Raw genomic sequence first — 25,653 nt, 5'->3', positions numbered from 1 at the left:
AGAGATACCAGTATTTCACACAACCTACAATTAGGGCAGTTTTATCTTGACTTTCTGTGTTTAACTCATAGCTTTTGTTGTTATTTCCCCATTTATTATACAATAGACCAGACAATACCTAAATAAATTCATTCACTATTTAACAGTGTCTGATGCAAAGACAGAGGCATAAGAATAGCACCCTAGATTTCATACATTCAAAAGAAGAAATATAAACCAGGCCACTACTTTCTTTTAAACTTGCTAGAAACTGAACTACTCGTTACCCTTTGCTTGGATTTTACCTTTGCTAGGGCCCTTTCTCAGTGCTGGCTTTTGGAGGTCAGCTTGGTGTGTCTGGACATTTGCTTTCGAAACCTCCCTCCGCTAAATACAAAACCTCTGACTCCAGAGTCTTCCTGCTCATGTTTCCTACAGCTCTCTCAAAACATCCCACAAATCATTCCCTTGTCAGTTACTCCTTACTTTTCTGTCCCTGCAGGCACAATTCATTCAAAAGGCACCTGCCCCGACAGATGCAGGTAGGCAGTCTCGACTTGGGCAACGATTACATGGTCGACAACGACGAAACGTCGACCAGCATCGGCCGCATCCAGCCAGAGCTCTACCAACAGAAGGCCGTGGAATCAGAGGATTCATCCAAGAACAGCAGCAGCAAAAACTGCGGCAGGATCAACATCTCTCTCAAGTACGACTATGAAAACGAGGCCCTCATAGTCAACATCCTCAAGGCGGCGGACCTACCTGCCAAGGACCTGTGCGGCACGTCTGACCCTTACGTGAAGGTCTACCTGCTGCCCGACCGCAAGAAGTTCCAGACTCGCGTCCACCGGAAGACGCTCAACCCCTCATTTGACGAGAGCTTCCAGTTCCCGGTGCCTTACGACGAGCTCGCGGTCAGGAAGCTCCACATGAGCGTCTTTGACTTTGACAGGTTTTCGAGGCACGACATGATCGGGGAGGTGGTGCTGGACAACTTGTTTGAGACATCGGACCTCTCCAGGGAGACGAACGTATGGAGGGACATCCAATATGCCACCAGCGTAAGAATTTATTGCCCCTTTTTCATTTCTTCTAGATTCATTTGAATGTATCTCATATAGTCTGGTGAGTTCAATTTCACTGTATGCATTGCAATATATGGGAGCTACATTTTTAACAACAAGACCAAAGAAACTTTTGAGCACAAGGACCACTGGAAGTTGTTTAATACTGGTAGGAAAACAATTCTCGCGTTTTGGGAATACTTTCTTTATTGTCACACAATACATCTGGCTTCTCATCTGCGTTTCTCCATCCAACTCCTTCCCCCGCTGGATCACCACTACTGTGGTTTTCAAAGGGGAGACACACAATTAACCTAACCTGCTGCAGCTGAGGCCAATTACGCCTCCAGCTGGTATAGTTCCCGCAGCGACCCCCCCCCCACCGCAGCCGAGCCAAACCGCGGCCACCACAAGTACTTTACAACTTGTGGCGAGAAATGCAATTTCAACCGAGCGTCCTGGGACTTAAAAATGAGCTTTCTAGAGCTCACGTTTTATTCGTTATAGAATCGCACAAAATAATGCTGCCTTTGGTTTTGTTTGTTGAAGACGCGGCCATCTTGTTTGAATGACTTTATCCGGGATGTCACAGGACGAAACAGAAGTTACTGTGCATGTAGGCTGGCTGCTGGTGGGTTGCTTGAGGCTTGCAGCTTAGATTCCTCTCGCTTTGCAGCATTTCAGCTTTTTGATTAGATTATTTCAAAAATTATGATTTAACAATGAATTTATTACATAATATTCAAATAACATAAAAGAGAGACCTTATTTGTCTGACCAATATTTTCAGAGGGCTTGAAGGGGGGCATTGGGGTAATTTCAATCCGGGCTGGAGCACTGTAATGTGCATAAGAGAGCTTAGTCAACAAAACTGTCACTTTAAAATACAAAAGGGGACTGGCTGTATTCAAGATCGGAAAGCATCTTCAACACAAAAGGATGTTTCTGACTTAAAGATCACTCATGCAATTATTTTGGTTCTGTTAGTGATGTCCTGAACAGCCCCTCATCCCTTTATCACCTCCACGGAGCCCTTTCATCTGAGTGTTTCCCCTCCTCCAGTTTTTGAACTTGAGCCTCTTCAAGGGTTGTTCAATAATATCAACATTATTGCTCAGGAGGCAGAAAAGCGGATCGCTCTCTCCTTGGCACACAAACTTTATTGAACCCCCAAATGATTTTATGACAGAATCCCCTGCCCACGTTAAATCAAGTCAAGATTGGCAACATAAAGGATGCACAGATGGCAAGTTTAGAAACAAAAAAAACTAAGAAAAAGAAACATGAAGGGGAATGATATGGAAATCTTGCGGAAAAATGGTGCTTAAACAACTCAGTCAGTGAGTGGAAGGAGAGATGGTGAATGAGAGAAACCAGAAGCTTTCCTCAGATCAAGGAGAAATAATCATCAATATCACCGACTTAGCATTAATAAGAAAAATAGTCCGGAGGAGCGTTTTACTTTTTGAACTCATGCTCATGCATGTTTGATAATTATACATTTGGGGAAGGTTTGAACATACTAACCACGGGCTTGAATGGAGGGGATAATATACCATTCAGAAGCCCAGGAAACCAAAATGTGGTAAAAAGGCATCCGTAGTGTATAATTAAATAAAGCAATGAAATAAGGGAATATATTCAGTGAATAATTAAATAAATGACCACTAGAACTCTAAAGTCACGTTACTAACATGCAGATGTTTAGCAGATTAATTGTTACTGTCTTGGTGTGTGAAAATGTTAACATTTGCTAATTAGCACTAAACTCCTCGTGCAGTTTTGTACAAACTTGAACTTTGACCTCACGTTGGTGCAAGATAAAAAGTCAGGAGATAACTTTGAATTTAAATAACTTAACATGAGAGGGAAATTAATGTCCCTACCAAATTGCCTCGCAGTCCATTCCAGTAAAAAATGATGATGCTTGCTAACATTGGCTAATTAGACCAAACACCAAGTACAGCAGAGTCTGACGGGAATATCAATTTGCAAGCACATTATAAACCCAAACATTGGATAAAATATATATCTTGACTTGATGATGGGGCTTGAAGTTTCCTCAACGTGTCACAAAATGTGTTACAACTCATCCAGAGGGGTCATTATCGTCCAAGCACCAAATTTCGGGTCAAGCTATCCAAGATGTCCAGGAAATGTGTCGGCAGTCCATCTGTAAGATTATTTCACTGGATAAATTTGGCGCTGTGAGGAAGCGTGAATCAGCATACTTCATCCTCTGGGGACCAGCAGTGTCCGTCCAAATTGTTTTTTTATATTATTAGAGATATTGGTATTTCAGGCTAGATTAAAGTGATGTATCGGCCTGACGACCAACAGACTAACATCTTTGGAACTTCGCTGCTAGCGTGGCTAAACTAGGATTAATGCACCTTCAGAGGATAAGGACGGGCACAGAAACAGCCTGTGTTTCCACAAGGACAATTAAAGCGTCTCTTGGAACTTTTACAACAGTTGACATTTCTGCCGCGCTCTCACATTCTGGCTGAACTTTCACACCCTTCCGACAAAATCCCTCACTTCACAAGGCCGAGGAAGCCGAGCGGCAGCTTGTGTGCGCGAGGAGACGTTAACACTGCAGCGCTCAGACAGACGTGCTGGAATTTGCCAGTCAGTCGGGTTCTCGCCAAGTTTAGTCATAGTGATTAAAAGGTCCGCGTGACTTTAATTCTGTTCAAAGGACGGGGCTAAAAACCCACATTTTACAGATAGCAGGACTCGTGCAGTGCTGCCTGAGCTAGAATCTGTGTTGGCAGGTGGTGGCTTGTCTCAAAAGTAATTTTTGAGTATGTAAAACCTTTTTACATGAGGGATCTTCTTGATTTAATTCTCGGTAAAGAAGGTCTCATTCCATCATCGGTTTTGTGGATTATGTCGGTTGTATAATTTGATGTGCTGAGCTTTAAATTTGATTTCCTTTTTATTCCTTGTCTGGTAAAAGAGCTGCTCGGGAGGTCAGCCAGAAATTCTGAATTAAACCAATTTGTTTTCGAGGAGACACTAACACCAGAGCATCCTCAACGGCTCTAATTGAAGCCGTTTAATAAACAGCTATCCTGGCTCCCTCAATGATCAAAGTGAAAACAGAAATTAAATTAAATTTGTGTGTCTGCTTGAGAGAAAACAGCAGAGACCAAAGGGAGAAAATTCACTTTCATTTTTTGGGGGTTCCAGGATGCCACCTCATAATTTAACATTAGAGGAAGAACTTATGATGCAGCCGGTACAACCTTGTCGAAAGCAGTGACATCTTGGTTCTATGACGCGCAGAGCAGAAGGTCACACTGTGCCGCACAGCAGCCGGTGACACAGGACAAGGGACACAGACTTTCAACAATAACACACATTAGTCTCCTTCTCGTACAACACAGTTCCATACTGAAGTTAATCTGCAGGCTAGACCGCTAATTAGCTGCTCGGCAACAACACGTTATTAAATAGCACGTACGCGCACATTCAAATGTCCATTTGGCGCTTTTAAATGCTGGTGTGGCCGTCAGTCTGAAATACCACGGACAACTTGTTCCCCGGGCTGTAACACTGGTTCTCCAGCCGCCTGCTGGCTGCTGTCAATCAAACCCCGACACTGACAAGCCCCCCCCAGCCGGCTGAGACCAAATAGAACATTTCTGCTCTTTTGATGAATGTTTTTCTTATTGTAAATAAAAACTTGAATCATTTACTTTTGACAAGAAAAAATGTACTAATTGTGATTTTAGCACCACTAAAAATAACTGATGTTACATCGTATATATATATATATATATATATATATATATATATATATATATATATATATATATATATATATATATATATATATATATATATTCATATTTCTTAGCTCTCCCACCTTACTGCGGAAAAATGTATTTGACCGGAGTGATTTCTCCATATAACACACAAGCAATCAGAGTGGTGTCAATCCAAATCCCTGCAGAGGAAGTGCATTTCATGCAAAATTACCATATGATTTCTATTGTCCTGGGTAATAAAATGACAGCAAAACAAGTTCCTTGAGGTTGCAGCGCCGTGCTTCAGAACAGAAATTATAAATCGGCTGCTTTCAACACAAACTCACAACACCCCCGACTCTCTTCTGTGCCTGATCTAAAAACAAAGCAGCAGTTACTCAACAACAAATTCATATTGCAGTTATTTTTCAAGCCCAAAACTGATAGCGAACGTTGTATTATTCTGCTTGAGACACCTGTGTGTGTGTAGTCTGTGCTCTCTGTTTCTTGGTAACAAGAGGCCACCATAGATTGTTTTTGCGATTTAATAATCTTTATGTTGTTATTTCTTTGTTAATCTTTGCTGTTTGAATTCATTAAGGTACAGCTTACTGCAGAATGAGTACCACTTATTTTGGTAATTTAGGTGTATGTCAATGCTAATAGAGTTTAAATGCAGAACCTCCCCACTGCAGTGTTCTGTAACATTGCTAAACCGTGTAATATGTGGTTACTTCCACCACCGATCCTCAATTTCTCTGTGCCCAAGAGTTACAACAATCCTACTTCGAGTGAAAATCGAGTGTACTACCAAAGGTACTTGAAATTGAAAGATCCTTTGCTTGTGTGTTCTTCACAGGAAAGTGTTGACCTCGGAGAGATCATGTTCTCACTGTGCTACCTGCCCACCGCAGGCAGACTCACACTTACTGTCATCAAGTGCAGGAACCTCAAGGCCATGGACATCACTGGATACTCAGGTGTGTTTGTGTGTGTATATTCACCGGGATGAGCTTTTGCGTGCATCCGTGTGCTTCACTCACAGCTGCAGTGGCTCAACATGAATTAATTGAATGCAAGTGTCAGATAATGTGAAGAAACAGCCTCTACAGCAGGTCGCTGTTCATTTCTGCAGTTATTAATATTCAGAACTTGCGATATCAAGCCATTGTCAGCAAATAGGTTCTCCGACAATACTGATATCACCTGTAAATTGTTTACGTGTTCCATGACGATTTAAATTAGGGACCCAATTTTAATCTTGGGTTTTGAGCGGTTCGGCTGTCGGCCATTATCTGAATCCGTACATTGCAAACCTCGCAGCTATCAAATTGTCCCTTCCAGCATGTTGGGCTGTAAAAGCAAGCGCTCCAAGTTTGCTGTTTTATTGATCTCGGGAGGCAAACATCAGACTAAAATGTGGCATAATGGATCACGCGAGGCAATTGGTTACTGACGGACGAAATCAGCATTGATCAGGACGCTTCATCAGCCATGCTGGCTACGCTCTCCATGTCCTCTCGCCCTCTGTGTCGACACAAGCCGTTGACTCGCGTACTTTTATGCGCATTACCGACGCCAGGTCCTTCATGGTTGCTTTCATGCAAAACGCACTCCCACGGGGTGATGAAATACGCCACTGACAGCTCTATCTCCTCAGACATCTTTGAAGATATTTTGGCAGTCAAGGCAAACATTTGTAAAACCTCAGTTTCTGGGAGTTTTCTATTCAACCTTCAACACAAGTTGAAAACAAGATGATTAATTTATATCCTTCCTCTCCCCCACCCATTAGATCCCTACGTCAAGGTATCGCTCATATGTGACGGGAGACGTTTGAAAAAGAAGAAGACGAGCATAAAAAAGAACACTCTGAATCCCACCTACAATGAGGCCATCATCTTTGACATCCCTCCAGATAGTATGGACCACGTCAGCCTGCACATCTCTGTCATGGACTACGACTTGTACGTACAAAACAAACATCTCATTTGAAACCGATCATTGACGAAATGCAATGTTAGAAATGTATTCTAATACACGCAGCTGAAAATGGTGGCGCATGTTGACAAAGTTCCATTTTGGGAGGAGGAGCTCACTTTGAATGCTGTGCTTTCAAACCGCGAGCGACAAATGTCATTGTGCCTTGAAACGCCTTTAAACAAAATTTGCACATTACTAGATCCTAAAACGTTGCGTGAGTAAAAAAAAAACATAGACCCGAAATATCATTGGAAGTGACTTAATGAAGCTTGTAGGGGATCGTTAATGACAAACAATTGATTATTCCTCATTTTCAAATTAGAGTAGTTGTTCATTAGAGTAGTCCACCACGAAACCGTTTTAGTACGTGAAGCTATAACAGCAAATCGAGAAAATGGAAGACGTGCATGCAGTGCAGACAGCTGACTAAAGGGGGGCATGCATGTTAAAGGTCAGTCGTTTCTTTTTCATTATTCTGCAGTACAGGAGGAAAACAGTCTGTTTAGAAACCCAGCCTTTTGTGTTTTCTTGCCTTTCACGCCAGGATTAAATACGACTGAGCCAATGACAGGGGATTGCAATTACACTTCGGGCATTGTTAACCCGCCAAACAACTCCTTCCCACGACGATTCAATTCTAGTGTCACAGACGCAGTCAGCTGCAGGTTCACTGCATCAAATGGGCAGGACGGACACACTTGGAACTGTGTTCTCCTTTTGTTGTAAAAAAAAATGCCCTTCTCGCCATTAGAGGGGAGAAAAACAACAATTTGATGGATGAGATGTCTCGTCGGGTTAAGTCAGATGTATTCATACAGTTCGCGCGCGTGTGTCCCCACAGGGTAGGTCATAATGAGATCATCGGTGTGATGAGAGTTGGCTGCCACGCCGAGGGACTCGGCAGGGACCACTGGAACGAAATGCTGGCTTATCCGCGCAAGCCCATTGCGCACTGGCACCCCCTGCTGGAGTCCAAGAAGTCCGAGAAGGAGGTGGGTCATTTTCAAAGCGACTCTTCTGTACGTCAACGGTCAACAGAGGCAGCGGCAACAATGGCGGACAGCTCAGGGGCGCCAATTGAGGTTGTCGCGTCAAAAGAAAAATATGGATTTTCCTCACTTATAATTTAGTTAAATCAAAAAAACAGATATGATATTTATAGTTATGTAGTTTACCATTCATTAAACATCCATTGTACAGTGTAAACAACATGTGGTTAAAGTTATCAATTGTTGGAGCCCACGGTTCAATGGGTATGCTCCACGAGAACTTAATACATCCTGTTTACATCCATGATGCTTTATGGGTTTATTTATTTCTATTTCATTTGTTTACTTATTTATTCTCTTTGCACTTATATTAAGATCCACTACTTTTGTGGGCTATTTTTGATATCCATGTTTATTTTGTTTTTGATAAAAACCCAAGAAAGCGAATTGAGATGTAATGCGGGGAACCTTGTCAACATATTAATTATCCAGTCTTTGTTTTTTCTTTGAGTGCTTTCAGTCTCTTTTGTGATATTTTTGGAGTGTATTATTATACTTTACCCCTGTATCCGGAACATTCAATGCAAAAAGGGGAAAAAAACAATGTACAATATTTTTTGTCAAGCAAATCTAAAAATGACAGAAGCAGCACGCGCGTCATGAATCACTTCTCTGTGTCTCTGTGTCCTGCAGTGGAAGGCGAGGACGGCCAGCTTTGACAGCCAAGGCTCCTGCCCTTCACCCAGGCCCCCTGCTAGTCCCTGAGCGGGGCCACCTGTGACCCGGCACCCCAGAAGGGGGGGGTTTCCTCCCTCCCGCTTCCCGTCTGTCCGATTGAGCAGAACACAACCCCGCTGTCACTCTCTGTCTCTCCCACTGTCCCCCCACCTCCCCACAGTCCCTCCCCTCCCTCCAAGTCTCGTCCCAGAGCACTCCCAAGAACTGATCCAGGACCACCGTCAAGTCAGTTAGTTGTGCTAAGTGCAGTCTTTTTGGGGGTCTTTAGGGTTTGAAATGTGGGGGCGTTGAGATGAACCAGAGCTGCCCTCGTTGTCCTCGGAAGAGATTGGCTGGACGTCCAGTCTGCAGACATTTCAAATTGAGCTGTCCAAGCTGAGTTGCACGAGTCTTAGTGTCACATGGAGACTTGTTGGACGCTGAAGATTTAGCTTTGTGCAGCAGAGACTTTCTGTTGGAAGACCTGGACGTCAGATTTGGCTCCAGGAGAGCAGCAGAGGTTTCACAGCAGAAGCTTCAAAGATGCAGCAACATCTGGGGTGGAAAAATATCTGAAGCAATTTCAAACCAACTTTCCCTCATTGAATTGAAAAGTGCTGTATTGGAAAAAAAACTGTAGCATTCGCAAAACTATTAGAAGGGAAACCACTCCAATTGTCGTTTGTGTTTATGAATAGCAAAACTGAAATGAATTTCAATGCTCCGAGTGAGCTCGCTGTACTTCCAGTGTCATCATGACATGAGCAATTATCTGTTCCGCGGCTCATCTAGAAGAGGTTGGAGCAGCAGAAACTAAAATATTCTAATTTTGCAAGCAGCCAAGAGAATAAATTGTATGTCAGGAAGAAGGTTTGACAGGATTATTGGTACTCGCATGAGAGCAAGTTGACTGCAGTGTAGAGGTGTTAAAGTTTAAAGGCACAAATGGTGAATAAACTTGAACTGAAAAGAAAAGGGAACATTGACAAAAATCTTGCTTTTTGTCAATGGAGCTCTGTACAGGGAACAGGGAACTTGTGAGCACACTTAAGACACCCTTACCTCCTTCTCTATTTAATGTTTGCTTTGGAGCGATCCCACGCTTTTCTTCCAAATGGAAACTCGTAGGCACTCATGTTTTCCTTCAGACAAATACTGTTCAAAAGCGCTTCTTTCTCTATCTTCTCGTTCTCACAGGTTTTGATGGATGTCTATAGTTTCATGTACAGCCGTCTGCCGGTAAACGTATGTACGTTTTGTTTTTCTAAGAAGAAAAAAATATATATATGATTAGAAGTTTGTGATTAAAAAAAGAAGATTTCCATTTTGAATATATTTAGCTTTGGTGGTGGGGATGATTGAGAATAACTCGTCTTTTGGACTTCAAAACATGCAACCTTCTGGATGTTTATGTCACTTATCACACTGTTGTAGAGGGAGAACGTTTGTTTTAATTTATTTTGTAGATGTTTGATGTGATGAAGAAAAAGACTAAAGCACCACTGATATCTTTGCACCAGACTAATTCCCATATTTGGTCCCTGCATATTGTTTGCTCTCTTTACAATAATTATAAGATTTAGTAAGATTCAATATGCAAAAAACCTCGGTTAGGATAACTGTTTTATAACTCATATGTAATCTGCTTAGATGAATACGTCAATAGCTTTTAATTAAAATATTACATAATGGTGGCTTCATATCTTTTCAATGAGAATAAAACATTCTTGTTTGGTATCTATTTACAGGATTTTTCTCCTTTTGACTCTCCAGTATTAGTAGTTAAATTTTTCTGCAATTGGCGAGCATCAGTACATTTGTGCCGGGAATCCTTAAGGAACGGGATCAAATGTGATTTCGTGTAGGAAAACTGACGTATGAAACAATCCCGGAGCGAGGCCCATTTACTGAACACCGTCAGTACTCAAATTTGACATGTGAGAATATTCTTCGCCCAGACTTCTGGCGCCTCAGTCAGTGGCAGAGCACAAGTGATATCACAGTTCAAACTGCTGTACAATGAACACGCTATATATCACAGAGTTTTCAAAATTCGGGGTCAGACACAAAGACACGAGCAGATGTGTTCAGCAGACCCAGCCGGATCTGTTTTTACTATATCCTCCACGAGTAAGTGCACTCAGAGAGAGCTGTGTAGCACCTCAGTGTGTGTGTGTGTGTGTGTTTGTGGGACGACAGTGCGGGGGCAGCTGATGGTTGGACGGGTCAGCGTCTACAGAGCTGTGGCATTTCTCTAATTGGCACTTGTTACAGAGCGAATGAGTCAGTGCATTATTGTTCATGCTTGACAATGTAGCATAGACGCCCATCCACCACAGTTTAAAATTAACTCTCATTCACACAGTTATTTTGATTGTGAAATTCATCCCTAATGGCATTATTGGTAGATTTTCTATATCTTATTTTGGTGTTGAAGTATTTTAAACATGTGCTTTATAATTCATTGGAAATGTGGTGTATTTTCATAGTAGATCAAACCTGTTAAATCAATTGCCTCAGTTTATGGAGTCTTTTAAGACCTGCTAGCTTTGCCTAATATTGTAATGTTTCTTGATATAATCTTGTATCCCTTCCAACTGTTATGGTAGCACTGAATTTCAAATTTTTTATTGAACATTTTGTATTTGTAATAATAGAGATGTTTGAGAAAATGTGCTGGTAACCGACATTAACACTTGTTGGTTAAAGTCTATTATGAGTTCATAGATCATTATCTAGAATTTCCATATGAGTGACCCAATGTGTAAAAAAAAGTCTACTAAAAGTCTACTAATATCAGACATTATTTTATTGATAAATTGTTTATTTATTTTGTTTGAACAAGTCTGAAAATCAACAGCGGTTTGTTCTTGTTGTTTTTTGTGTTATCAGTTTTGTGAAATAATTTATTTTCTTTGATTAAATTACTTATGCAAAAATGGAGTCCATACTGTGAGTTTCGGGGGAAGGGAAAACAGCGTATAATGACAACGCAGCCAGTGGCTTAACAAGCAGGAGGAGGCACCTCGTAAATTGGTTTTCGTCTGGATCAAATGGTCAAATTACATCGGGGACGGACACACAAAACATCTCGTAGCAGTACGATTTCACAGCCTCTGCAAAAGTGGCATTTGTATGTTTCTTTTCGAATACAAAAACACAAAAGAAGAGAATAAAATGAATAAATAACAGTTCAAAGGCTGTTTATTTTGCTTGAAAAAGGCCGTTGCTATTGGGACCCCCTCTTAAATCTATCCCGTATGTAGAGTGTGCGCGCTATTCAAAGACTTATAGCGTAGCACGAGTGAATTCTTTCTCACAACCTCTGAAAACGTCACTCCGCTTCCTGCTGTCACACCAGGAGTTTCCTCTTCATGGTCAGTCTGTAAATGATTTGGTAGCCGTCGTCCCAGGCGTAGAGCTGCTCTTCCTCCGGGTTGTATTTCAGACTGGCGTGGGCCCCGTACCTCCTGGGAAAGTAGATCAGGGGGGCCTCCTCGCTGCTGACCATGTCGTTGACGTCGAAAAGGCACTGGATCCGGGACCGGCTGGCCGGGCGCGTGTTGTAGACTACGTAGACGGTCCCGCAGACCACGAAGGCCGCCTCCGCGTTCTCCCTCGGGCACCGGGTGTCCCAGGTCTGCTCGATGTCGAGCGAGGCCAGCTCCATCCTCGCCAGGTGGATGTTCGGCTCTCCGTCACCGGCCGCGTACAGCAGCCAGAGGCCTTGGTCGTCCGCCGCCAGGTCAGCCACGGTTTCCGAGTTGAGGCCGTAGACAGCGGCCCGACTCTCCGCGGGGAACATGGCGACGTCGGTCACCGAGCCGCTCAGCAGGTCATACCTGACCACCTGCACGTCCGCGTCGTCCTCCTGCTGTATGTAGTACAGGTGGCCGCCAAAGACAGCGCTGCCGGGACCACTCCAATCGGAGGGAAGTCTGATCTGTCGGCTGCTGGCGACGCCGGGTGAGCGGGAAAAATCTTGCACGGAGTTGAATTGGTAGATGTTGTCCCCCGATGTCCCGTTGAAGACGTAAACCTTGGACGACTTGGGGTCTCTGGTCCACATGCCCTTGGGACCGCCCACTCTCTTCAGGATCTTCACTGATCTGATGCCAGAGATGATTTCCACACAGTCTGCAATGACAGGAAACAAAAAGAGAGTATTGTTGTGCTTCTGTTTATTTTGCTGTATTTGCTGCAGCTATCAAGCTCTCCATTATTAAGTCAGACATGAATGATGAAGCTAAATGGTCATGAATACAGTATGTATACATAGATGTGTACTATTAGCACCATATTGCTAATAGTAACAAGTGGTTGACGTTTCAGCCCTTTAAAAGGTTCTTATACAAGATTGGGAGCATTTCCAAAACCTCTCAACGGCTTTTTGACGTGTCCAGTGATTCGTCATGTGACTAATATGGCTTAGAAATGGCACTAACAACTACATTGACAAATTAATAACCTTTGCTTTTAGTTTTGCAAAGGTCATGAATAGTTTACCGGACAGAAGTGCTCTATTTAGTTTGACCCGTCCATCTTTCAGGGTGGTAATTTTGGCTGTTCATATTAGTGAGTCGCTCCAACCGTATAATTAGGGAATGGATGAGTCTGCGTTTGAGTTAGTTGAAAGCAGTCCCTGCAATGCGCTCGGCTATTTTTGAATCAATATGCAATGACAGTGTGGTTGAAAGCCCATGTTGCCATGGCACTGACCATCAAGATCTTATAATAAATGTTGTACCTAACTTGTTTATTCACTGATAAATGTTAAATATGATGGAGAAATATCTCAGGATATGAAACCTTTTAAGAGAAAATAACTGGGGAGAACTTATTACATGCAGACGTTGCACATCAGACTCATTTTGTTATTCTATTTGGAAAATCGTTAGAATATAAGAGAAATGTATATATATATATATATATATATATATATATATATATGTATAAGAAATATATTTCTGAGGTGTGAAGTTGATATGATTGTAATCATTTTGATTTCTTTTTTCCAGTTGGCAAATTAGTTCCATCAGGACATTTCGGTAAATTGTGTATTTGCAACCTTTTGTAACATTTGGGAAACATCAAGCAGCCTGCAGCAGTCAATATCTGTCTCTCCAAATTAAGGCAAAAGAACAGCCAGGGGGAATTGGACACACAGACTTACATGTAATGAGAGGAGGAATGAGTGCAGCACAAAAACAGCATAAAGAGGCTCCCTGTAAAAAGGGGAGAGTACTACAATCCATTCACTAAACATCACAAACAATGTATCTTGGAGCTAAATTAACATTTTACTTTGAAATGGGTCAATGCAGTAAAGTTCGTTTGGGTCACTTGGCAGACATTTACAATGGTTCACTTTGTTCAACGCGAACACGAGCTCGGAGAGTAACAGCGCTGACCTGAGGGCGGCTTCCTGTGCCTCTGCAGAGACGCGGCTCCGCATTGCACAGAAACTATTTGAGAAGCCGTTGCTCTGCATTGCGCCATCACCCACTTTGAACGAGGGGACAGCCCCTTGGTTCTGTACAGCGTGACTGGGATTATGATTCTTAGCAGAATGTTCATGATATTACTGCATAATTCTTCAAGTTGTGTGCTATTGGTTGTCTTAAATTGGTGTAAATAATGATTAAATCTATATTTGCTTTTGCAAAAAGAGTCCGTATAAACGGAAATAAAGGAGGAGGACTCAGGAATCATTTGTTTAGATGGCAAAAAGCAGTTTGGTGCTACATCAATGCTTTGAACATCCTATGCAGAGCCTCTAATGTGGACATTCATTACAACCTGACAATACAAAGTGTATTTTTGTGGAATGAAAAAAAATGATGCTTCACAACTTTCCATATCACGCTTTAAAAAGGGTTTCAAGTCCCTGTTTTGTAGAGAGCATTGTGTGCAGCAGCCTGGGATCTGGAGAATATGAAGAGACGAATGCTGTTATCAAACGGTGCATGTAGGCGAGCAAATTTGCTGAAATAAATGAGTTGCATCAAGCCTGGAAAACATTCTGCCCACCGATCGAAAGCACTCCGTTAAATGACTTGTAACGCCTCTGTGTGTGTCTCTTACTTCCCAAAGCGACTCTACACAAATGCTAGTTTAAAGCTTTTCTGTGAACACACTTAAAAGTACAGTTTACAAAGATAATATATATTCCAAAGGTTCTGACTGTGCCGGGGCTCGGTCATGAATGGAAATAAAAAGATCAAACACAGCCGCCCCGCTGAGTGTGTTGGGCATAACTGTGAATGTACTTCCCTGCAGCTCACCAGAGACTTCGGAGCGCAGCTCCACCCAGTCGTCTTCCTCCTCTTCCTCTCCTCTGCTCTCCTCCAGCCTCCAGGCGCCCTGCTCGACCACCTTGTCCGCCTGAGTGGCACAGGCCCGGGGGGAAGTCTGGGTTTCCACGTAGTCCATGTCTTGCTCCACCCGGTCCACTAGGAGTGCAGCTCCTTCCAGGTCTTTGAACATCACCTTGTGGTGATTTCTCAGACCCACCATGGCCTCATCGGTCAGCTTTTTGAAATCCAGCAGCTCCGTGTGGTAGCGGTGGGATTGCTCGTGCCACAGCTGCATGCGGTCCTGCCAGACAAGAACAGAGCAAGATTAAAAAGTGAATTAGTGAATTAAAAATGAAAGTTGAGGTTTTCTCTCTTTCTACCAGCTGTCCTGGCCAACAGTAAAAGGTATATGGGGATGGTTGCTGGTCTTCCAGCTTGGCGCTTTGAGCTAAATTATAGTATCAGCATGCTAATAGTCACAATGGCAATGCTAACAGGATTTGGCTGGAACTGTGTTCATCATCTTATTTTGGTGTTTGAGCATTCTAACGTTTTCTAATTTTGCAGGCTGATAGTTAAGTCAGTAGTTTTTTTTCACCTTTGAATAAAACCCAAATATTAGTTTGAATGGTAACTGGACCGGACTTATCTAGCTTTATTCTAGTCTTCTGCTTAACACGTGTCATCATTCTTGCCCAAGGATGCATACTTTGAAAACCTCCGATGGAAGTGCGACCCTGCCCTACCACACTCACACGCAGGTTGATTCTAATTTAAACCCCAAAATAGTGCTGTACAAGAAATAAAGTAGTCATATTCCAAGTCAACAAGAGTCAATGTAGTCGTTGAGTTGTTTAATTGAAAGTCAACGTGCTGACACTAAAGGAAAAGTAAGAGGATAACCAAATAAGTAGGATGTATCCTCTGGGGAACATGCATTTCTGTACAAAAAATCCATCTTGTATTTGAGATACATTGATTAGAACCCAAATTGCCGTTCCAAAGTTGAAGTTTGAATGGTCTAGAAACGTCTTTATGATTACCAGGGGATGAACTCTGACCCTCACAGAGACCTTTCCAAGGTTATCAGCAGTTCAGAGGAATATTTCAACTTCCCCAGAAGATGTAGTTTATCCTAAAAGAAATCCCTATCACCAAATGGAATACAGAGTGTTTGACATAACAAAAAAAATATTTAGGCCTAGATTTAATAAGAGACGGCCTTGCCCACTGTCTCCTCCACAACAGATCGATGTTCCTCCTTTGTTTGCTGTGGGCCTGTGGTCAAACAGAAATGAAAATTCAATGAAAACTTATTTGATGAAATGCCGTGTTCATATCAATGCAGAATGAAACTGAGGGAAACCACACGGGGTTTAAGAGAGCAGGATTTAGCCGTGAATAAACTATTTATTTCACGCGGATAACAGCTGTAAGATTGTGATTCTCTTGCATTGCAGCCGAATGGCGAATGAAAAGAAGACTCTGAAAATCTGTGCCAAAAGAAAACATTCATTCATTTAAAAATAATTATTTAAATGAGAGATCACTGAAATTTCCCACAGACATGTAATCCTCTTGCATTTCGCATCGTAAGCCAACAAATGTCTTACACACACTTTGACATCTCATACGCTCCCTTTAAAAAACAATACTGAACTCTCAGCAATTGGATTCCTTCCCCTGAGGCCCCTTTGTTGTAACACAACGTCCGAGCTTTGCAGAGCACGTCTTTCTAGTAGGAAGTTGGAATGTCTCACAGCATTTCAGTAATGGTTGAGCTTGTTCTCATTACCGATGTGTCATTGTCTTAAAACACTGAAGAAGCTAATGCTGCTGGACAGAAGCTGCAGCGACGCATGTTCCCTCGCTGGCCGCTGCAGAGTTGATGAGCTAGGCAGATTGCATTAATTGGGCTGCATTAATTAAGAGTGAGCTAGACCGGAACATATATTAACTTGTATCAGTATTTATATGCGTAATGGATATTTGTTCAGAACATTTTCTTGGACGTATCCTTTACACTTAATACTGTGAACGTTTGCAAAATAACAGTATGTTGTAAAATGTTCCACTGTAACAAATTGCTGTAAATTTACGGTGCATTTCAAACGGTATTTTACAGTATGTCATAATAACTGTAACATATGGTTAAATTTCCATCCCTTGCTTGTAAATTAACGGCCAATGTCATGAATAAACAGTTAAACCTGTCAATTTACAATAATAGCAGACTAACGTAATTCAACTGCATGTTACATATATTTTATGAAGTGCTGGAAATACACATACAAGTGCAGTGAATCACAATCCATCTACATCTGTTGCAGGTTAATGTATGGAAGCCCATGTCAGCCACTGAAAAACAGGTACTGTAAGTCATCATAATGAGATATGAGTATCTCATGATGACTTTGACTTACAGGACATTACTATGCAGCTGTCACTTTTATCCAAAACGCCCATGGTTTGACATAATTTATGTGGAGTAATTGGGGGTTAGGTGTCTTGCTCAAGGACACTTTAACTTGGCACAGGGAGCAGCCAGGATTCGAACCGCCAACCTTGTGCTGACATCATACCATAAATTACGGTAGGGCACTGTAAATAAAACAGTAAGTTACTAGCGTCGACTGCCAGTAAATTGCAGTTAATTCACAGTAAAATTCGTTCAAGTTTACGGTGACATACAGTAACCCATTTTAACATAGTGGTAACATAGTGTAAAAATCATTTACGGAATTATACCGTAAAATAACGGTAAATTCCTGGCGTCCTTGTTGCCAGTAAAATACCGTTAATTTACGGTGAAAATAGAGTGTCTCTAATCCAGTTTTAATTGTAATTTCCGGCTATTTGAACCATGGAATACACTTTTATAGTTTATGTAAATATTTTCTAGTATGCAACAACGACACCAAGGAAAATAGTTCCTTTTAGGCAATGAAATACCATTTTGATTCAGGGATATCTTTTCTGCCACCCAACTTGGAACTGTCAGTAATTTAAAGAGGTAATGCTTCTTACCTCGATAGCCAACAGCCTATTGTCCAGATAATCCATCAGCCCCTGGTAGTAATGCTGAGCTCCAGTGAAACTCCAGGCAGCCGAAACGAGGAGGACAAACGCCGGCTTCATTTTTGAGCCGATCAGTGGGGACGGCTGAGTTTCTTGGTTTATCCAGAGTTTGAATGCTGCTTCAGGTTCGCCCTCCGATAACTGTCTTCGGAGATCCAAACAACCGGTGAACACGACACGTACAGTATAACTACACGTGCTGAGACCAGAAAAGGATAGCGGCCGTGTGAGGGGCCGCTATGAGAGTTCCCAATTCTTTGACCGCTCTCACTTTCCTGGAATGTTTTTGCAAACTCTCAGGGAGAGTTCCTCTTACCCCTCTACGTTCTCAAAAAGTGAATGTGCAGGCTCCACTCAACCCTGTGCGTGTGTGCACTTCTAACAAAGTTCAAATGGACTCAATAACTGCGGGGATACAGTCTGGATACTGTAATTGAATTAGTTATGGTGCCTGTCAAGGCCGGTCAGTACAGGCACCACAGTGAGGAGGGCTCAAAGGAAGACCAAAGAGCTGACAGCAGCAGTTCAGGGATTTATTGGTGAGCAGGTGGAGAAGAAGTCAGGCAAAGGTCTAGGCTTCTAGTGGACAGGTAGAGAAGAGTATTGAATGGGTCCGGGTCAGTGGGAGTGTGTTATTTTGGACAATTTACAGTATAAAGTTTAACAATCCCAGGTCGTACAGTGAGATTGTGTTTGGTATCATGTGCTTCAACCTTACCCACCTCTCTCTGGTAAAGCTGCTGTGGTGGTTCTGTATAAAAAGGTCGAAGGTGAGCATGTCTGACAAAGAGCCGATGATTTCCCATCAGAGCGCTCAGTCCTTTAAGCTGTACGTTAGGGAGTTTAATGATAAAGTAACCAAGTCAAAGCGTTTCCCTTGCTGTTGATGGGGTCAAGAGAGTACAAACAACATACACAAAAAGATGAAGAGATCATCAACAACTTAACACTAGAAAAAGTAAATAAATGTCCCTCTATGGAAAATGTGTCTTCATGGAAAATAAAACTGTTAAACTTGTTCCAATCTGCACTTTTCTGCACAAATCATTTGCAACGTAGAATTGTTTCCATTAAACAAGAGTCACGCACGTGGCTTCACCGGTACCCACGGCTGATCGGCCTCGTTGGTTTCCAACATAAAGCCCCCTCCCACACTGACAGCTAGAATTGGTCAGTTTCACCACATTGCTGCATGGAAGGAGATTGCTTTTCTCTGATGCACGTGAATGGCGTGTGCTGTAGATTACGCTCAGTGTCTGGCCAGTGGTGCACGAGGGTTTGATTACACGGGCGATCACACTCTTCACTCTTCAACCCAGGGGCGGTTGGATATTTATTTTATTGACTCCATGTAGCCCAGAGACATGATTATATGCCGGCATTAGAAACCCATCCACCTGTCCTACATGGAGCCAAACACACAAAATGACCAGCAATTAGCATCATTTCTTAAAGATTTTGTGTCTCTTTGTGGCCATTTTGTCTCTTCTTTTTTCATTCTCTCTTGTTTGTCCAAAACCATTTTCTTCTAACTTTTTGCCGTTACTTTATGCACTACCTTTTTCCCCTATATGTGGTTTTAGATAACGCCAGCCTCACCCATTTATCTACCCTGGTCACAACAGATTGCACTGTAGAGGTTGTTTTTCAGGGAGGAAATAGCAGAGTCAAATAGAAGTTTTGGGTTCAGGGCTGCCAGCTTCCGTATCATTCGATCTGATTGAGGGCCGGCGCCAGGTACTCCAGCGGCCCAATGGCCGAGGTGTAATCATTCCTTTGATTGTCTGCTGGACACTATCGTCTCATGGTCCAGACCTGAACCACAACATCTATTTCTATGCCGGCAAACAGCAGACCAGACTGTGACTGTCGCCATGGTAACAAAGGGCCACGCGCCCGCTTTTAGAAATCAAAATGGGTAACCTGTAGTTTGATCTAATCTGGAACACATTGTCTGTCTGGCTGGCGAGAGCATTGACAGTCCTGGCTGTTAAATCGTGTGTTTATGGGTGTGTGCGTGTGTGTCTGTGTGTGGTAGGAAGGAGGGGGCGAGAAAGCGGGTAAGGGGGGAGGGTCTAATGCCCGAAAGAGATTTTCTTTTTCCAATCATAGTCCCTGATTGATCACGTAAGTAATTACAGTAAGTACTGTTTTTCTCTTTTTTGCTAAATTGATTTGAAGCATGTGTCCTATACTGCCTGTCACTCTGGATAGATTTTTAATCTATTATTAATTACTGGGCTTAATTGCCCCATTGAGAAGTGTAATGTGATCAAAGGGCAAAGCATCATTCAGGATTCATTATGTTGGCATACTGCAGTCTCATAACCTTTTAGCTCGAGGCTGCAGCACAATAAAAGGGTGTAACAGTAGCTCAGACAGTTTCAGGGTGGGACACTGATTCAATTTATTTAGGGGACAGGAAACAGAAGTGTCCTGTGGGGATGGCAAGCTTCACTAACAAACTACTCTAAAAGGTTCCTTTGAAGAAATCACCACAGGATGGCAGCATCTCTCTTTATGGGAAAACATCAGCGGTGAACTGTAGTGGACGAAGTGCTCCGAAATTAAAAAATACAATACACTATTGTAAAAATGGTATTACAGGTTTTGTATTTCAAATCATCTTTAAACATACAAAAGTATTATTAACTAAATGTTCATCAATATTTTATTTTCAGCTATTTTTAATAGACTAAAAGTTTTGGATGTAGTCAGGTAACCAGGCTCCAAACGGTCACAAGATAAATCTCAGGGCTCGTTAGATGGTGAAAGAGGAAAAGAAGGAAGCAATACAAACTTTCTGCAAAAAACATTCAGACTTTCAGTCCTTCATCTTTTAGTAATAAACAATTGTCCCTCTTTTAAATGAACCTGACAGAGTCGTATGGAGGGTAAATGCTTCTTTGAAGGCCCTGACTGTTCAGACTAACATACTTCTAATAGACTCCTAATCCTTTCATATAATTACAATAATTATATTAATAATTGGTCGTTATTTATAACATACTAAACTGTAGTTCCATGCCATTATTTATGGACATTTATATATTTTAACAATGTTACTGTTGTAACTTTAATATTACAAATTACAACAGTTTCACTTCATCATTCATTCTATGTTTAGGATGCAGCCTTTGAGCTAAAGAGAAAAATGGTATAAAAGCTATGTAGTGAGTTTCAAAAATGCTTGCAGACTTGAGACTTTGGTTACAGATTTTGTGTGCATATACATGCACACATTTGTGTGTGTGTGTGTGTGTGTGTGTGTGCCGTGGAGTCTCGTGTAATCTCACACCTTTGCCTTCTCACCAGGCGTCAGGAGCCACCCATAAAAAACCTCCTTCCCTCTGCAAGCTGAACAAAAAGCCAAACACCAGTTAAAGGCAACATTCTTTATTACCCTTTGGTATTGATTGAGAGAAAACTCAAGCAGCCCGGTGCCAGGTCGTATAAAAGCACAGACTGAATGAGTGAAGCAACGTAAATCCTTTAGTCCCTTGTAAATAGCTTTAATACACCCGAGGCGCCAAATCACTTGACCTGCGTTAGCCCTGCCGCCCGGAGGCTTTCTGGCTGACTGAGCAGCGTGGAGCCAGGCCTCGGTCCTCCCATTCTCTGGTTGTCAGTCCAGGTAATAGTCAAGGCCTTATTAGTGAAACGCTGCCTGGCTTCGTGGCATCTGCAGCCACTAAGAGCCGTGTTTTAGGTCAACACATTTCTACTTCCTTTCTTTTGATTGGAAGAAATATACAGGCTTTACTCATGCAGCTGAATATTATTATTGTTGTTATTATATATGTTGTTATATAATTGTTTTGTTTTTGAAAGATCCTATGCGTTTGGTGGAAAATCCCAAATTTATACAACAAAGTTGAATTTCTTGGTGGTCAAACCTGTTTTTTCATTTGATTGGAAGAATATGCAACGCAAAGGTGAATTCCATTGCATAAAGGGGCATCTTGAGAGAAAACATTTTTTTCCAACATATCTAAAGTTGGCTGTTCACTATAATGAAAACTGTCCCTCATCTTGAATGAATTTCTTTCTGCCCTGACAGCCGACATGCACTTGCTTGGGGTTGCTGAGCAGAAGACTGCCGGAGGGATTGTGGACAGCTGCTCAGAGGGTGAAAACTCTTGACAAAAGCAGCATTTATCCATGGTGGGCGCTGCAATGGGACCTTGACCGCTGGAAATAAAGACACAGTATGTGAGAGAATATCCAAGGAAATGCCGTCACGGGCAGCCACAGCTGTTAGTTGCAGTGCGCCTCGGTCTATACGAAGGGTCGGCAAAGCTTTTTTTTCACATGAGGTCTAGAATTCCATTTTATTTTTCTAATCAGACTGCCGTATCATTGAGGTTAACATAACTGTTGTTATGGTACCAAATGAAACATGTTATTTCCAAAAGATCTGTAATTTCATTCCATCTAAAAGCAAAGATATTTTTGGAGGAACATATGGCGCTTGTTTGAATAACCAATGCGCTTTTTAATATTTAAGACAGACGTGTGACCCTGGACTTTAACATACTGTGTATATGGGAGATACAAGTGGGCAAGTGTTTTGATCACCAGTTCCACGCCTGTCAGGAGTACTTAAGAGTTCCTTTCAATACAAAACAATCATGTGCCATGTATCGGGAGTCAGGATCAGGAATCAGGATTACATCGCCAACGCACTCCACCAACCCCTCCTCGAGCGCCGCATGCCTCCCCAGCTCGTCTACGTGACATGTTTCGGCATTGTTCTGGGCCTCTGGAGCTGAGTGAGGAAACACAGTGGGGGGGTGGGGGGGTAGGGGGGGGCTCGTGCATACCATTATCTCACAAAGCACTCATTACAGGAGTATCTCCTGTATCCCTTATACCAGCTAAACATGTCACCTCACGCTCTACGCACTCCAATCCAACACTTCTTTGGCACAGTGCTGTATTCAAACCGTGACTCACTTGAGTGAAATGCCTCAAACTTCACGGTTGCCAAATTGTGAAGCAAAGAGAAATGTATGTGTAGGGTTTGGCCTCCCCTGCCTGTAAGCATATATAGGGAGGGGTGACACAGTCACTTGTAACCCACCTGCAAGCCCGCCTTTATCAAAACAAACCTTCATGTTTTGCCACCCTACATCGTGAGTGCACATATTTTATTTAACTTCATCACCAGTGCAAATGAAAGTGAGTTAAAAGTCTGTAGACGAGTACATTGAGTTACAGATATAATTGCTCAAGTTCATTATGTAGGCTCTGAAAAACATGCCTCTACGCTGATTACTGCATAAACACCTGATCCCGGTAGTTATCTTTGTGAAAAGCCTCCCATTATCTGCCCTTACATTTTGTTCACTGGTCTGAGTGCATGTAAACGGGGCATACCTCTTTGATAAGGTAATTATATGTTTATGGGCTTCATGTCTGGATTAGTGAAAGTATGAATGCATCCTACGCTGAGACTCATCCATAGTTGCCCTGTAATTATTGTGCGACTAATATAAAAAATTGAAAAAATGCAATAAATCAACTGTGACATCCATTGCATCATGTTAAGTTTAAAACCTGTGATTGCAATAAGAGACGCAGTCAATTTTAGTAGTTCCCGGAATAAATTGAATCAAGTTTTGTAGGAAGCCCAACCAGCTTCTTAATCAGAGCATCATGACAGACTGAACCAGAGCTCGGCTTGTCAGCAGCTGTTTCAGTCCGTCACGCGGTGTGGAAAAGCTCTGTCATGGCCCACCTAATGGTAATTGTTTGGAGCGGTGTCAGACCTCCGTCTCGTCTACATGCTGGTATCTGAGAAAGTTACATTTTTTCACATTTCCTCAGCTGATATAAACTATTTTGTTATTTGTTACAAGATGTAGAAGTAAGGGACTGTGGAAACATTAGCAGAGGAAAGGGGAAGGAAAGTCCTGTACTCACAGTGTTATTGTCAAAAGATACTCAAAGTAACACAAGTGTAAGTACTTACTATGCAGAGTAACACATTAAAAATAATTTGAATTATATCACTGACTAGCGATAAGTAGCTTCATCTGTGATAATATACCGGAAAGCTATCAAGTACAAGTAATGGCATAAAAATAATGAAACTGGTTTCCAAAATGTAGTGAAGTGGAAATATACAATATACCAAAGGGAGAAAAGGGGCCTGTAAGAGAGGGAGAGCGATGGCATCTTAGACAGACTGTCTGGCTGCACCGGGATCTTCAGCACTCAGCGTCATGTGATTCTGGGGTCAGAGGTTATCCCCACTGATGAATATCGGGCCGAGCCTCGTCTCTCTCTCCCAAAAGAAAGGGAGTTGTTTTCACTCCCTGGGTCTGGAAAGTTTATTTCAAGAATCCATTCTGCCAGCACCAGACTGTAAACCTGTCTCAAGTCACAAGAGTTACGTCCACAAATATTACTTTTTTTTAACGGTTTTATTGCCTTGCCAAAACATCTAGGGATGCTCTTTCTCATTCAAATGCACATAATTACATACAAGGTATGTACAGTGGGCGCTAATATTTAATATTGAAACATACATCAAGAGGATTTTGACAGGATTTGGAAGATTATAGTTTGCAGTCTGTGAACTGTGTGAAAGTACACTTCTGTTTTGTGTTTATGCTTTCATACTGAATACCTTTTCCCACAAGTCATCTCATCATATCCCTGCGTCTTAAGCTGGTAATACACCAGCTTCTCAGCCATTGGTCTTAGCAACAAGAACAGAATACACGCGGAAAGACCCAGTACATATCTGATTATTTATTGTACAAACTCCCAAGTTATTTTTGTCCTCATTTTTTTTCCTTTTTTATGACCACGCAGCTTTTTTTTTTACAAATGTGTAGACTCTATAATGACTAATAACACCGCATTTCAAATAACACTATGAGTAGGATTTTTACTAAAAGCTCCTGGGAGAATATAGCTGCCCAGGAGTGATGTACGTGTGATGTACGAGATCACACATGTGAACGAGTGGATGGCAGACGCCTGGGCATTTATGAGCCCCCTGGATCAGCCCCCCGCCAGGGTACACACAACCCTCTGACGGTCTTCATTTGTGTCGTGAAAAGCGACGCCAGCTCTCCCTGGAGAGGTAGAAAGGGCCGGTCGGACGCCGACCGAGGCGTTTCTGAGAGTGGCGGTGCAGAGGGGAAGAGCGGGTGGAGGATCAAACGGCCGGCCGCCTCGAGCCTGCGGGGGCACAAAGTACATCGTCACCACAGGCCCGGGTTTACCCAAACTGTGCTGGGTGCTGGCGAGGCACGGTGTCGCCATGTGTGAGATTTACATTCAACACTCTAACAAGACTCGGATGGAGAGAAGAAAGAAACCGTTATGAATGGCTGACCTAGAACAACATCTTGTTTCTTTTTAACTGGCTGCTTCCGGTCAATAAACAAATGATGTTTAAGTTATGATTGTGTCTCTTTATGAAGTTTGTGTAATCACTTGTTTAAATAAAAATGTGAGGCTTGTTTGATTAAGAGCTTTTAGACCACGGTGGGATGTAACAATGTGCATTAACTGTACTAAAGTGCCTATTTCAAACTCCACTACAATAAAGTTAACCACTGATAATGTGGATTAGATCTATAGCACCTGTTAAAATCCCATTTTCAGAGGCTGAAATTACATCAAACGGGCTGTAGTTGTGTTTTTTCTCAAGAAGCAGGGATGCCAATTATTCATGTACCGTCTGCTTCATCACTCGTGGGCCCCTCTGTCTTATCACTGCGAAGCTCTTATCTTATCCACTTCATCAACCTCAGACTCGTCCCCCAGATTG

General features: G+C 42.2%; 2 protein-coding genes across 2 annotated transcripts in view; one reads left to right on the top strand and one right to left on the bottom strand.

The window, feature by feature from the left end:
* The window catches only part of syt6a (synaptotagmin VIa), a 51,034-nt gene extending 39,605 nt beyond the window's left edge, over positions 1-11,429 (top strand). Inside the window, exons 3-7 of the mRNA XM_040193707.2 lie at positions 482-1,043; positions 5,661-5,781; positions 6,597-6,768; positions 7,626-7,776; positions 8,467-11,429. Coding sequence (XP_040049641.2) covers positions 482-1,043; positions 5,661-5,781; positions 6,597-6,768; positions 7,626-7,776; positions 8,467-8,538 — 1,078 coding nt within the window. The 3' untranslated portion in view covers positions 8,539-11,429. The remainder of the gene's footprint in view (positions 1-481; positions 1,044-5,660; positions 5,782-6,596; positions 6,769-7,625; positions 7,777-8,466) is intronic.
* olfml3a (olfactomedin-like 3a) lies at positions 11,423-18,142 on the bottom strand. Its single transcript, XM_040193708.2, has 3 exons — positions 17,814-18,142; positions 14,775-15,087; positions 11,423-12,627 (listed from the first exon to the last, which is right to left on the bottom strand). Exons 1-3 carry the CDS (start codon positions 17,922-17,924, stop codon positions 11,843-11,845), a joined length of 1,209 nt encoding a protein of 402 aa, XP_040049642.2. The 5' UTR covers positions 17,925-18,142; the 3' UTR covers positions 11,423-11,842.
* Between the last annotated feature and the right edge of the window lie 7,511 nt (positions 18,143-25,653).

The sequence above is a fragment of the Gasterosteus aculeatus genome, chromosome 2 (assembly GCF_964276395.1).
Source record: "Gasterosteus aculeatus chromosome 2, fGasAcu3.hap1.1, whole genome shotgun sequence".
Classification (NCBI taxonomy): domain Eukaryota; kingdom Metazoa; phylum Chordata; class Actinopteri; order Perciformes; family Gasterosteidae; genus Gasterosteus; species Gasterosteus aculeatus.
The sequence above is the reverse complement of the archived record's forward strand: the minus strand, read 5'-3'. Positions and strand labels throughout refer to the sequence as shown.